The sequence below is a fragment of the Sardina pilchardus genome, chromosome 17 (assembly GCF_963854185.1).
Source record: "Sardina pilchardus chromosome 17, fSarPil1.1, whole genome shotgun sequence".
Classification (NCBI taxonomy): domain Eukaryota; kingdom Metazoa; phylum Chordata; class Actinopteri; order Clupeiformes; family Clupeidae; genus Sardina; species Sardina pilchardus.
This window is the reverse complement of record NC_085010.1, coordinates 11,043,423-11,057,910: the sequence shown is the minus strand read 5'-3', so window position 1 is coordinate 11,057,910 and position 14,488 is coordinate 11,043,423. Positions and strand designations below refer to the sequence as shown.

Here is a 14,488-nt window from a genome sequence, read left to right as displayed (position 1 = left end):
TAAAATATACACATTATACTTTGTGTATTTGTGTGTGTGTGTGTGTGTGTGTGTGTGTGTGTGTGTGTGTGTGTGTGTGTGTGTGTGTGTGTGTGTGTGTGTGTGTGTGTGTGTGTGTGTGTGTGTGTGTGTGTGTGTGTTGATTTTAAATAAAAGATTGAAAAAAAATTGAAAAAAAAAAAAAAATGTGTTTGACATTTTCCCGTCCTGCGAGTAGGTTTGTGATTGGCGCAGACACCTTGACCATCCATGACGTGACGGAGACCGACGAGGGCCAGTACACCTGCATCATGAACACCACCCTGGACCAGGACTCAGCCAGCGCCACGCTCACCGTAGTGGGTAGGTGAACTCACCGTTTACTCACCATTTACTCACAGTGTACTCATCATAGTTGGTAGGTGTACTCAAGATTTACTCACTGTAGTCAATAGGCGTACTCACCATTTACTCACTGTAGTCGATAGGTATATACAGTACTCATGATTTACTCACTTTAGTCAGTATGTCTATTCACTGTAGTAGGTAGCTACCGTAATTTCCCGACAATTACATTGATTTTGCAAAAATTCTTCAGCTTTGAAGTTAATAGGGGGGCAGTTAATATGGTATTAATATGGTTTTGTGTATGTACTGTATATGCCAGAAATTACTGTATAGTCACTGTAGTTGATCGGTGTAATTGCTCTAGTTGACAGGTGAGCTTACTGTCGTATACTGTACACTATAGGTACCGTACATGTTCTCACTCTGTGGTCAGTATGTGTGTATCTGTGCATATTGTTAACTTTTTCTTATAAGGTTTTGGTTGTCAAAGCCAACCAAATCTGTTTGCCACTTGTAACAGTGTGGACGCCCAGGGCAACCGGACAGCCATTAATGTCGAGCCCTTGTACATAGCCACCTTCTGTTAACAGCAGCATGGTAGCCTTCAGGGTGATGTTATGGATACTATGGGACTCTCTCAACATCCCTCCTCTACTCTCGATGCTCGGCCCTTCAGGCTCGTTCCCACTCATTTATAAACAAAACTGGATGGACTGCCCTATTGTTGCCGCCCCATCATTCTTTATCTAGATCAGTGGGAACGAGGACCGAGGAAGGAAGGGAGGACAGATAAAAAGAGGAATGAGACGCACCCATTGCTGGGCATGTGAGGCGTGGTTGTCGAGTGCCTTCCCCACAGATGAGCTTCTCCTTAGCACTGGCCATCTGTTGCTTCATTTGTTTGTTTTTGTTTGTTGACTTTTAAATCGCTTTGGATTAAATTGTCAGCAAAATTAATATAAGTGTAAATGTAAGTGCAAATGTACCTGTTTAGTACGGTTTATGTAATGTAAACAAAAAGCTCTGTATTTACGGAAATGTCAGCGTAACAGCCTCCTGATCTTGCTGTACCTGATCTAGTGTAGGAGTGTAGTATTACTGATCTGACTTAATCACCTGAGAAGATAACTCTGTTTTAGTGTGTTTGAGTGTGACTTGCTTATACACAATGCTTAGTTTAAAGTGACTCATGCATGAACTGAAGCTATTGTGTGGCGTATAGGAACGCTGAGCTGATTCACCAATGTTTGTACTTACAGTAGGACCTTGCTCATATTAGTTACTGAGTTCATGTTACTTGATTAGCTTTGGTAAGACTTTATCAATATTCAGTGCAATACAGAGATCTAGATAGATAGATACAGTAGATAGATAGATACTTTATTAATCCCCAAGGCGAATTTCAAGATCTGGAGTTCATTTGGTAATAATGGAGGCTTCGACATTATCACAATGATGTCCGTATTCTTTTCGCTAATAACTCCTCCTACCTCACTTCTGCCCCGCCCTCCAGAGGCCACACCCACTCCGCCCATCGTTTACGGTAAAGCCCGTGTGGCATCCCTCAGAGTTCTGTTGCCATCTGCCATGACCCCTCCACCCCTCCACTGGATTTATGTTTTGATTTGGGATGTTTCCTTCTCCCTGACTTTTTGTTATTTGTTTATTTATTAACACATTGTGCTTGTGTATTATCGTTGTTCTGTTTTATTTTCCTTTGTTGTTGTCATGGTTACCTTTTTCAAAATGTGAACGGTTAAGACTCACAATAACAGTTTCACAAGAGTATTTGATAGTGTCCCGTACATGGATTAAGCCTTATCCTAGAGTCTAAAAGATTTATTTTAGGAACACTTAAGGTATTTACATAAGAGTGACATGACACTGTCAAGAACACATAGCACTGTCATGAGACATGGATCCTAGCCCTAATTGAAAAAGTGAATGGGGGTTTTAGGTTCTTTCCTCATCCATGACTCTAGTTTGTGGTCATACTTTACATATCTAACCCATATCTGCAGTATACCCATTTAACACTGGATATTTCCCCTGTAATCCATGCACAGGAAACTGGTCTAATTATTATTTATTTATAAGCTTTATTTCTATTTCAGTATTTTTTGTGACTAATTTCCATCCAGCATGATTTGGTGATTGCTTATCTGACTCCCTGTTCATCCAACAGGCTGTACATTCCCATACTGATGCATGCCTGTTCCCCTCCCCTCAAGCAATCAGTATCCCATATCAACTGCTGTGGTCTTGCCCTGTCATTTTGGGAATGGTAAGACTCTCTCTCGTTCAACAGACAGACCAAGTCCACCTATTGACCTGGAGCTCACGGACCAACTGGCGAGGAGTGTCCAGCTCACCTGGATCCCTGGAGATGAACACAACAGCCCCACCCAGAGTATGTCATCCATCCATCTGCCTCGCTATTCATTCATTCATTCATTCATACATACACACATCCATCCACTCAGTTTACCATTCATTCATTCATTCATTCATTCATTCATTCATTCATTCATTCATTCATTCATACATACATACATACATCTGTCCATTGATTAGTTAATTCATTCATTCATTCGTTCATTCATTCACTCATTCATCCATACATACATACACACATCCATCCACTCAGTTTATCATTCATCATTCATCCATACATACACTCATCTGTCCATTAATTAATTCATTCACTCATTCATTCATTAATTAATCCATTCAGTGTGTTTTTCATTCATACATTTAACATTCAGTTATTCATTTAATGTTATAGATGCAGTGTCATTCATGCATTCATGTTAATATTGTTCACTAGTGATAATAATCCATGTTTAATACCATGCATAGGGTGAGTAGAAAACCAACAGCTAAGCCCAAATAATGCATGCTGAAAAGTTCAATTGCAAATGCAGGGTGCCAGAGTATGCCAATATGTCTGTAAGCTAAAACTGTGAGCAATTACAGTATGTAATGTACGCCTTCTCACTCTGCAGCACTTCATGGTTTATATTGATCTGTTTATGTTGAAATTAACTAAACTAATATACACAGCACTATAAACCACTCATTAATATCCCCTTTAATAAAGCCTCTACTTCATTGTATACAATGCATTGCATATCCTGAAAGCTCAGCCTTTGCCGATTTTAGCTTTTCTAACCCTGCACTGTAAAAAATTACTGACCCTATTTTATCACGCAAAATAATTGTTGCAACAATTTCCACCTAATTTTTTTAGGAAAATCTTTAAAAGTGTCCTTCACTGTGTCTTCCTTCTCCCTCAGAGTTCCTCATCCAGTTTGAAGACTCCCTGCATGAGAGGGGCGTGTGGGTCAACATGACGGAGGTCCCCGGCACCAAGACCTCGGCCCGGTTGGACCTGTCTCCGTACGTGTACTACTCCTTCAGGGTGCTGGCGCTGAATGACGTGGGCTACAGTGATCCCAGTGCATCTTCGGAGCAGTACCGGACCAATCCAGACAGTAAGAAGCCGCCCTTTTTCTTGGCATTACATTGCTTTACATTACATTACATTTGGCTGACGTTTTTTTTTTTAACCAAAGTGACTTTGTTTTTTAAAGCAATTCTAACTACAATTCTAGGAACACTTTAAAAGGGTAGAGTACAGTAAGGATAATGAAAAATGAAAAAGAGTAATGGAAATTTAAAAAGGTAGAGTACAGTAGGAATAAGTGCATTAATGAGAGCAATTGTCCGGAGGGGCGGGGAATGACTACCTCCTTCTTGTCCCTGTCGAGGTTGCCATGGTCGTGGACACCATGGCAAAGTTGTAGTGGCCCATTTCACAATTGCCGCATATCCGGGTTCCTTGGTCTCAGGTGAATGAAACCTTGGCAGGGTAAAGCATCTTCCTGTAGTTCCTGTAGAGTGGGCTGTAGAAGAGCGACTTTCTACAACTCTGATAACACCTTTGAACCTTAACCTCGGCAAACTTGATGAGGTTCTGTAAAGGTGCTGCATTTTTAATTGACCTGTTTGTTGATAGCAGATGGCCGGCAAGTAGCGATAACTTTTAAATATCAGCGTAATTTTGTTTACAAATCTTCTGACATCTTTCTTAATCGTACAATTAAGCCCTGTTTTATGTGTGTAATGTTTGCTTGTGTTGTTATTGCTTTTAGATGACCAAAGAATTGCTTTTAACAACCAAAGGGAAGTAACTAGAAAATGTATACTTTCACAGAGCCAGAAGACAATCCATCAGATGTTCAAGGTTCTGGAACAGACCCCAAGAATCTAGTTATATCATGGAAGGTACGGTATTTCAGACTCAGTATATATGTAGACTTTCTGTTAGTCAGTGCCACCGACCCATTGGCACAAACTGGCAAGCGTGGTTTTTCCTGCTCACAGGTGCTAGGGGGAAGCGAAACAGCCAGCGTTCAACCTGAAATAAGTCTTATAACCATTCAATTTGAAGAATTTGATAGCCTGGCTCCGCCTTCCTACGTACTTCTGCTCAATAATCATTTCCAATTAGTACATTGTCTAGGTTTGCGGTTTTCTCCGGCCAAACTTTACCTGTCCAATTAGTGAACAGAGGAAGTGGCTGAGAGCGATGACGTTGAGGTTGTGCACTAGTTTTAGCTTGACATATTTCACGACCAAACATTGGCGATTTGTAATGTCCAGAGTGACTCTGGGCAGATCCACTAGTTTTAATCATCAACAGAGTACCTGCCTTCAAGGAAGTTAACGCTTGGCATTACATTATGAAATGTGCAAGAGTCTGGTAGGACCAGGCTATGATTTTGATCGATGTAATGCACATTTCTGTGTCAAATAAACCTTAAAATAAATAAATAAATAACAAACTATGATCTCCTTCCTGGTTCTCCCGCGGATACCAGCCTCTGACGGGTTACCAGTCCAACGGTCCGGACCTGCAGTACGTGGTGAGCTGGAGGCAGAAGGATCTGGACCAGGAATGGGCTACCGTCACCGTGGAAAACGCCTCGCAGTACGTGGTGCCCGAGACGCCCACCTTCGTGCCTTTCGAGATCAAGGTCCAGGCCAAGAACCACTTTGGGATGGCGCCCGAGCCCGAGGTGGCGGTGGGATACTCCGGCGAAGACTGTGAGTGGAGGGCACAAATCGCACAAATTGTGCAAAACTACCCCAGTTCAGTGTTTAAATGTAATCATTTAGTAAACCCCTTCGCCTAAAGATACATTATGTGAAGAACACACACACAGACACACACACACACACACACACACACACAGACACACACACATACGAGTATCTATAGTATCCGTTTGTGAGTTTTCAGTGTTATTAGGGTGCTTGTCAACATTTTATGACACTTGTGTAACTTCTGTAACTTTACAAAACTATTACAGTTACAGTATTTTATTTGGTGTGGTGGTTACAGTATTTTTTTTTTTCCAATAGAGGGCAGTTGTAGGAAGTGCCTGAAAAAAAACTGCTCTTCTGTTTCATCGGCTGTCTTGCCTCTGATGTCAACAGTAAAACAGTAAAAAAACTTGGGAATCCAAAAAGAGTATGGAAGAGTGGATCCAGAAAGGGTAGACGAGTATGGATGTGTTGGATATGTTTGCAGTCTGAGCATCACTCTGTCTGGCTGTTTGTTTCACCCCCAGTGCCCTCAGCAGCTCCGGCCAGTGTGAAGGTCGAGGCAGGAAATGACACCATCGCAGAGGTCACCTGGGAGCCTGTTCCCATGGCAACAGTCCATGGAAAACTACAAGGCTATAAGGTATCTGACTTAGGAGGAGTTTTTTTATAACATATACTGTACATACATGTTTATTACAGGAGTTTTTTTGGAGTTTGTCTTGGAATCGATGTTTTGGGTGAAAAAAGGCAGCACTTTAGAACCAAAAACATCCCATACTTCCCTGAACCTCTGAAGCCTTATATAAATATACATTGAACTACATTGAACTGAAGTAAACTTAAACTGAATTGAAATGAATTGAATTGAATTGAATTGAATTGAATTGAATTGAGTTGAGTTGAGTTGAGTTGAGTTGAGTTGAGTTGAGTTGAGTTGAGTTGAGTTGAGTTGAGTTGAGTTGAGTTGAGTTGAGTTGAGTTGAGTTGGATTGGATTGGATTGGATTGGATTGGATTGGATTGGATTGAATTGGATAGGATTGGATTGGATTGGATTGAATTGAGTTGAACTGAACTGAGCTGAACTGAATCAAATTGAATTGAACTGAATCTTATGCTCACCTGTTTCAGGTGTACTACTGGAGGGAGAAGAGCCTTCTGCAGGAGGACGCGGAGCCCGAGGAGCCTCAGGTGATGGTCTTCAGCGGGAACAAGACGGAGGGCAAGGTGTCAGGCCTGCACCCCTACAGCCTCTACAACCTCCAGGTCAGGGTGTTCAACAGCAAGGGAGAGGGCCCAGAGAGCGTCAAGAAGACGTTTCAGACGCCCGAAGGAGGTAGGGGAATACAGGAGCAGAAGCCATCTTGAATGTTTAGAAAGGTGTTATATAAATGAAGAACTGAAGAGTTCAGATGCAAAAGCCTCTAAATCCACTTTTGTCAAAAATGAGATAATGATAGAGAGTGAATGCTCTTCATATATACTGTAAGTTAATTCAATAATTTAGCTTCAAAACTAACTAAAAACCCCTCTCTTCATGGTCTGAAAGATTGATTTGTAGGCGAAACTCTATAGGAGCCTGATACAAAATGCTCATTTAAAAGAAAAGTGGTCAGACGGATTTAGAGGCTTTTGCATCTGAACCCTTCACCCCAAAACGCTGTATCCACCATTTTAATGCCTTTTCATTATTTATTTATTTATTTATTTGTCAAACGTATTTTTCCAACTAATTTCAGTGGAACTGTAATTGGATTATTGTTATGTGATTTTTCTTTGCTCAATCAAAACAACACAACTGCACCTTAATTGATATAACCTGAAAAACATGATGTATTAATGTTTTTCAAAAACGGACGTATAGCCTTTTGGAAAAGAGGTCCTCCAATCTAAGAAGTGCATGGTTTTGGAGATTCAGAAGAAGTGAAAGAGTCGGATGAGTGACCTGCTGTCCTCATTGTCATCATGGTGCTGACTCTGCTCCCCTGTGTCCTTCTCAGTTCCCGGACAGCCAGCCTTCCTCAACGTCATTGACCAAAGCCTGGACTCTCTGTCACTGGAGTGGGGGCTGCCCGAGCAGCACAACGGCCTTCTGACAGGCTTCACACTCAAATACCAGCCCGGTGAGACAACTGTGTAGGCCCCTACACACTAGGCCCATTATAGTCAGCTTACAGGGACGGGGAATGCTCAGTCTCTCTCTTTCTCTCTCTCTCTCACAACACCATCATCATAATCTATTTTTCTCTCTCTCTCTCTGTCTCTCTCCTCCTCTCTCTCTGTTTTTTTTTTTTCCTTCAGTGAACGACACGAGTGAGCTCGGTCGCATGGAGGAGGTGACCCTGCCGGCCAACGAGACGAAGCTGACCCTCTCCAGCCTGAAGTACAGCACCCGCTACAAGGTCTACATCAGCGCCAACACGGTCAAGGGCGCCGGCCCCAACATCTCCCAGGAGGCCGTCACCATCATCGACACAGGTGAGCACTGTGTGTGTGAGAGGTGGATGCGTGAGGTGCGTCCTGGAGGTGATGGTAGAATAGCCCTGGGTGTTCCCATGCTGCCTAGCGCGCAATTTCATTCACGCTGCTAAGGCAGTCTGGAAACTACCGCCCTCATTTTTGCCTGAGATAGGGGACCAATCACAGCACAGGGGGGGAAAGCAAGACGATGATGAGCTACGCACATACGCATTTGATAGACATCCGTGGCGCCCAATGAACGGATCTGGGCATTTTTTCGAATATGAGAACGTGAATGTTTGGTTGCCAAACCACATCTCATTTGAGAAATAGTAGGCGGTTAATGGTAGGAAGCAGTAGCCAGAAAAGATGATGGTTCATTTTCCCAGAAATCTAGAAGCACCATAGCGGCAGCAGATGTAATTTGCTGCCAGGGTAGTCTAGCAACTCTCCATTGGCTTGCCAGCTGGAACTGCTACTTGAAAACAAGAGGATGATTGGTTGTAAAGCTGTCCTATTGCGTGGAGAGAGAATTTGAAAGACAACCGTTTATCCTACCTCTCAGATTGAGCCCTGCCTACGTACAGTATGGTGAGTTCCCAGACCCTACTGTACATCTTGATGTGGGCCTGACTCATCAGGCTAAAGGGTGTCACCATCCTAGATAGAGGTGAGCACTGTGTGCAAACAGATGCATCAGGGAAGGGATGCACCTAACCCCTGTAAACTCCCATGTAAACACCACAGATACTCTGAGCCAGCGGTTCCCAAACTTTTTTTCTTGCTTACCACTTCCTACATCCTGAATCGGCTCGCGCACCCCCACCATCCGACAAATAAAAACGTGACATGAAGCAGCTCGCATGCCGCCAGTGGTACACGTACCACAGTTTGGGAATCCCTGCTCTAGAGTCTAAGGTATACGGGAGTATGGGTTGCTGTTACACTGTCCCGGACAAGCCTGGATACGCACCGGGTTTCTACAGCGGCCTTTGTGCAGAGACATCTTGAAATGGTGATGTGGATGTTTACTGGGTCACATGCTCCTTGTTAACCAGGTAGTGACTGCCTTTTGATCGTTAGGGCTCGACCTTTCCTAACTTGCACAGCAAGTGCGTGTGTGTGTGTGTGTGTGTGTGTGTGTGTGTGTGTGTGTGTGTGTGTGTGTGTGTGTGTGTGTGTGTGTGTGTGTGTGTGTGTGTGTGTGTGTGTGTGTGTGTGTTTTGAGTGGACTAATATTCTCCTTTTCTCCTATGATGTGTCTCTGGGTCTCTTGTGTAACAGAGCATTTAATGCCGAGCATTCGATAGAATGATTGTCTAAGTCAGCGGTTCCCAAACTTTTTCCCCCGTGCACCACCTTCTACATCCTGACTTGGCTCGCGTACCCCCACCGTCCGACACATTTAGAAGTAACACATTCTACTGACTTATTCTAGGCGTCATGTTCAATAAGCCACCCTTTTTAAAAATGAAAACATAGCCTACTACAGAGTTTACAAATGATATCCTTTAATTTCATGTTTCCATATCATTATGACCTGATACAAAATTACTTATTTATTAATTCATTAATTACAAAAGGTTTAAAAAGTGCCCTTTTCATCTCGCGTACCACCGGTGGGTTGCGTGCCACAGTTTGGGAATCCCTGGTCTACTGTAAGTGATCTGGTGCAGTGAGCTAGCATGTGCTAGCTCCCTACACATGCTGGCCACACAGATTTTCTCCTGTTGTTGATGCCACTGATGGCCCTCTTTGTCATCGGCAGTGAACGCGGTACACCAAATAGATACACTAAACATTGACATACAGTACAAATGTGCACAGGCAATATGTACTTTACAAGTCAATTCCTTATGTTATATGCATGGGTGCAAGCACAAAAAGACAGACACACACACAGTGACCCTTTGTTGTTGCATTACATGACATTACATTTGGCTGATGCTTTTCAGTCACAACATGGTAAACATGTTAAGCTTTTCTTGTGTGTGGAGCGCCTCAACAGATGTTGTACCTGTGTTCTCATCATGAAATGGACTTAAGCGTCCAGAGTAGATCAAATAGACTATATGTTATGATTAGATGTGCAATCGCAGTCCTGTACAGTGATTTCCCTGTGCTTCAGTAATGCATGCACTAAAGTGCTTTTTGACTGATATTTCATGGACCTGTGATTTACTATAATAACAGACTCTTTTGGTTGATGTGCTTGAGAGAAGACTTGGACCGAAAGCTGGAATTGGTCAAACATACAGTATCAGTGGTTGACATACTGTAGCTCAGACTTGTGAACTGAGACTCACTCTCTCCTCTGTGTGTATCTGTGTGTGTATGTGTGTGTGTGTGTGTGTGCGTGCACGTGTGTATGTGTGTGTGTATGTGTGTGTGTGCGTGTGTGCGCGCGTGTGTGTGTGCATCTGTGTGTGTGTGTGTGTGTGTGTGCGTGTGTCCTGTTTTCCTCTCTTCTCTCCTCTCCTCTGAAGCGTTTTTGAGGCCGCCCACCTCAGGTGTGGGCAAAGGTAACGCCTCCGCTGGGCTGATGGATCTGCATGTTCTAGAGGCATCAGCCATCAGCGCAGCTCTTATTTAGTTCCTCTCATTCTTACTGCACCAGAAAAAGGTTCATCCCGAAAGGATCTCCATAGAGGAACCCTCTTAATGATTCTACTTAGTACCTTTCTTGCCCCTTAAGCCGTTGTATCCGAACGGTTCTTCACAGGAACCTTTACTGCCTCTTTTCCTTTTCTAAGGAATAGTGCCTCAAACGCACAAGGGTATTTCAAAGTTGCTCAAAATGTTTTACTGTACAATGAGCCCTTCATCAGAGAGTTCTAAGTAGAACCGTTGATTGCTCCTGTATGGAGATATGAGGAGAACCCTTTTTCCAAGAGTGCCCTGTACTGTAGGCCAGCCGACCTCTAGATCACCTGCATCTGCATGTATCTTCCCTCAGATTAGACCAGTCAGGCAATCCTTCTAGAGATCTGCTCCATGTTTCCTTGATTCCCATAGAAATACATCAGGGCTATGGATTGGTTCGAACATAGTCAGTTAAATAGAATTATAATGAATGTTCCTCCATTCCATTCCCTACGCTAGCTCTCAGATGCTCAGGGCCATCCCTTTGGACTTTTTATTTACCTACTCACTAGTTTTAATGATAGAGTTGATATTATATACAGGGCTTAATTGTTTTCAGGCACTGTACCAGAATTCAGGCACGGGCCTGAACATACAGTATTTAGAATAGAAACAACATTTCTGCCAAGGTCACATAGAGATGCTCCTTGCTTTAAGCCCTGCATATATGAAAGTAGCTGATATCGTAGTGAAATGCTATGTTTACTTCTGTATAACTTGATAGTGTTAAAGTAGTGTGATTTTGCAAACGCTTCACCCAACCCTGCCTGCTCTTTCCCATGATAAGTGACTTGACCCCTGCGCGACCTTGACCCCTGCGCTAGTCTCTCTGCGCTAGTCAGGTTGCTCTGCATGGTGCTGCATGTGGATCACTACTACTACTACACTAAACCCTCATTTGAACTGTCTCTGTCTTGTCTGTTGTTTAGTCTTCCTCTTATGTCCGTCTCTCTCTCTTTCTCACAGTAGCTGTGCTGTTGTGTCTTTCTTTTCTTCTTAAAATCTATTTTTACTTCACTTTCTCTACGTTTTGTGTGCCATTCTCCATCTCCCTGTTTCCAGATGTACTCTATTTTGTACTGTCTTGCTTTCTGTCTTCCTTCTCTCCCTCTCCCCTCCCTCTCCCCTCTCTCTCCCTCTCTCTCTCTCTCTATCTGTCTGCTCAATTGCTGTTGTTCAATTTTCGTCTCTCCATCTCTATACTCATTTTATTTTGTACTCTATTGTTTTCTCTCTCTTTCTATCTCTCTCTCTCTCTCTCTCTCTCTCTTCAGTTGCTTGTTTTCATATGTGAACAGTTCTAACTGTACTGTGTATGTGTGTGTGTGTGTGTGTGTGTGTGTGTGTGTGTGTGTTGTCTCTGTTCCTGACTCTTTGTGTGAACTCTTTCCAGGCGTCACAGAGCCCCCCCACACAACACCTTCCCCCAGCCAGCCTTCTCTTCCATCCCTTTATCCAGTATATAAGGGTACTGACCTTTGACCTCACCACCGTCCTCACCGTCCTCACCCCTACCCAAACCCCCAACCCCCAACCCACACATTTTGTGGAACTCTCATATCTAACGCTGCATGTACAGTAGCCTATTGGTCATGCGTTATTGCGCCCCTGACTCCACTGTAGTTCATATTATAGTGTATTACTAGTGTACTGCTAGTGCACTGCATGTCCTATTTAATGAAGCGTTGAAGTAGTGGTGTTTTAAGGCTTCACACATTAGAGGCCTGTCATGCATTCCTACATAATAAGCCGTGAACACGTTTGTGCAGAATTAACACTGTAGTGTTAACTTGCATGTTATTACAGCCTCGTTTTATAAACTGCATGGTTATAAGTGTCTGTATTCAAACCAAGAAAGCAAACGGTATATAAACATTTAAAGAATGTCTTCATTCCTCGGTTGTAGTTTACTGTGCATTATGCCACTCCCTGTGGTTTGGAAGCTGTATGTTGACCTGCCTTTTTGACCTTTGACCTTTGGAGTTCCTGGTTTCATGTGTGCTTGTTCTCTTCAGCTCGTCCCACCGCCCGGGCATTCGGAAGGGTAAACTCATCCGTGGAACAAAACGGAGCTGTTATAAGTTGGGAGTACTCGGGTCCGGATAACATTTACGTGGAATATAATGTAGAAAACAGTAAGACATGCCACAATATATAGCACGCTCTGTAGACTTAACTATTTAATGCATGCCTTGTCTCTAAATGTTTAGTACTTCAAAATCTTAACATTCTACCGAAACTTAAGTATTTATAGAGCAGTACAGTATATTTCTGCTATATGTTAGATAATGAGCTAGCATCTAGTAATCGTATCCCGAATAATGTCTGACTTTTGAGATATTTGCTACTTTTTTATGTTCTATAATTTTCACATAATCAATATGAAACATAGTGTTTACATACATCATTTAAAAAGATATATATATAGAATATATATATATATATATATATATAAATCAATGTTACATTTGCGTTATTAGCTATGAAAAAGACCTAGACACTGATGGTGGCTGTGCGTCCTTTTCCTCCAGGTAAAGACGCGTGGACTAAAGAGTTTGTAAACGGCACGCAAACGTATCTGATTAAGGGTCTAAAGGCGGGCACGTCGTATAGGGTGCGAGTGGTGGCCAAAGACCACTCGGACCAAACGCTGCACAGCACCGACGAACTGGTCATTACGGTCCCAGGTGAGGTGGCATGCACTCGTTTCGCAGCAGCGCTGTAGGTCGCTGGTGTCCGTCATCCATTCCCATGTCGTTGTTGTTAATCCCCTCTGTCTGAAAAGGCTTGCGTCGGGTCGGGTGGAATTAACTGGGGCAACTTTATTCACAACGCATGGTCGTGTCAGTGAACTAGACTCGTTGTGGATTGTGGGTTTACGTTCTGCATGAAGTTTTCCATGTGTTATTTTGTGTTTGTTTGTTTGTTGTTGTGTTTAACTTTAAATATTGCATTTACAATAACTTCATTATTGTATAAGTTATTAAAAGCTATTAGATATACAGTGTAAACGATCTTCAGGTGGTGCTGTAAATGTGATTGATTCATTTGTTGATATGTGAAGTCATGTTTCAGTGAAGCAGAATCATCATGGCTTGTGTTTACCAAGTATGTCTCACAAGTATTTTGTTTCAGTAATCATATTTAACTTTCAACACTAGCAATTTTTTCAGTGTTCATCTTGAAAGGACGGTTCATCGTTAAAGTCAATTGATGTGACAGTATTTGAATGTATGCATGCCTGTGTGTATGTATGTTCATTCAAATGTAGACTGTTTTATTTAGTTGATTTATTTATATTCTGATGATTTTCTGAATGGATTTATGTTAAAACATAAATTCACATGTGTGTGTGCAGCAATGCCAAGCCAGCAGGTTGACATAGCCACACAAGGCTGGTTCATCGGGCTCATGTGTGCTGTCGCCCTCCTCATCCTCGTCCTCCTCATCGTCTGCTTCATCAAGAGGAATAAAGGAGGAAAATATCCAGGTTAGTCCAACACACACACACACACACACACACACACACACACACACACACACACACACACACACACACACACACACACACACACACACACAAGAGCACAGATGTCCATGCATACTGGCATGCATGCACACACTTGTACTAAAATCATACACTCCAAATTCTCCTGTCCATGCATCAATTCTTAGCACAGTGTAATAATAAAAAAAAACGATTCAAGCCATGTGTGTCTCTTCCCTCTTCCTCCCACAGTGAAAGAGAAAGAGGACCAGCACCAGGACCCAGAAATACAGCCCATGAAGGAGGATGATGGCACCTTTGGAGAATACAGGTGAGCTTCACACACGTGTTCTTACAGGTGAGCTTCACACAGGTGTCGTTACAGGTGGGCTTCATAAAGATGTAGTCACAGGTACACACTGAGATTAGATGGTCCTGGAGGAGAGGAGTTAAATATTAG

At 42.7% G+C, this 14,488-nt stretch overlaps 1 protein-coding gene across 1 annotated transcript in view; it reads left to right on the top strand.

Annotated features, from left to right (window-relative positions):
- nrcama (neuronal cell adhesion molecule a) overlaps nt 1-14,488 on the top strand; it is a 29,763-nt gene that overhangs the window by 4,570 nt on the left and 10,705 nt on the right. Inside the window, exons 8-20 of the mRNA XM_062517452.1 lie at nt 218-342; nt 2,636-2,737; nt 3,624-3,821; nt 4,544-4,614; nt 5,211-5,436; nt 5,964-6,079; nt 6,570-6,774; nt 7,439-7,561; nt 7,740-7,916; nt 12,557-12,676; nt 13,073-13,228; nt 13,900-14,031; nt 14,281-14,359. Of these exons, the coding sequence (XP_062373436.1) occupies nt 218-342; nt 2,636-2,737; nt 3,624-3,821; nt 4,544-4,614; nt 5,211-5,436; nt 5,964-6,079; nt 6,570-6,774; nt 7,439-7,561; nt 7,740-7,916; nt 12,557-12,676; nt 13,073-13,228; nt 13,900-14,031; nt 14,281-14,359 (1,830 nt within the window). The remainder of the gene's footprint in view (nt 1-217; nt 343-2,635; nt 2,738-3,623; nt 3,822-4,543; nt 4,615-5,210; nt 5,437-5,963; nt 6,080-6,569; nt 6,775-7,438; nt 7,562-7,739; nt 7,917-12,556; nt 12,677-13,072; nt 13,229-13,899; nt 14,032-14,280; nt 14,360-14,488) is intronic.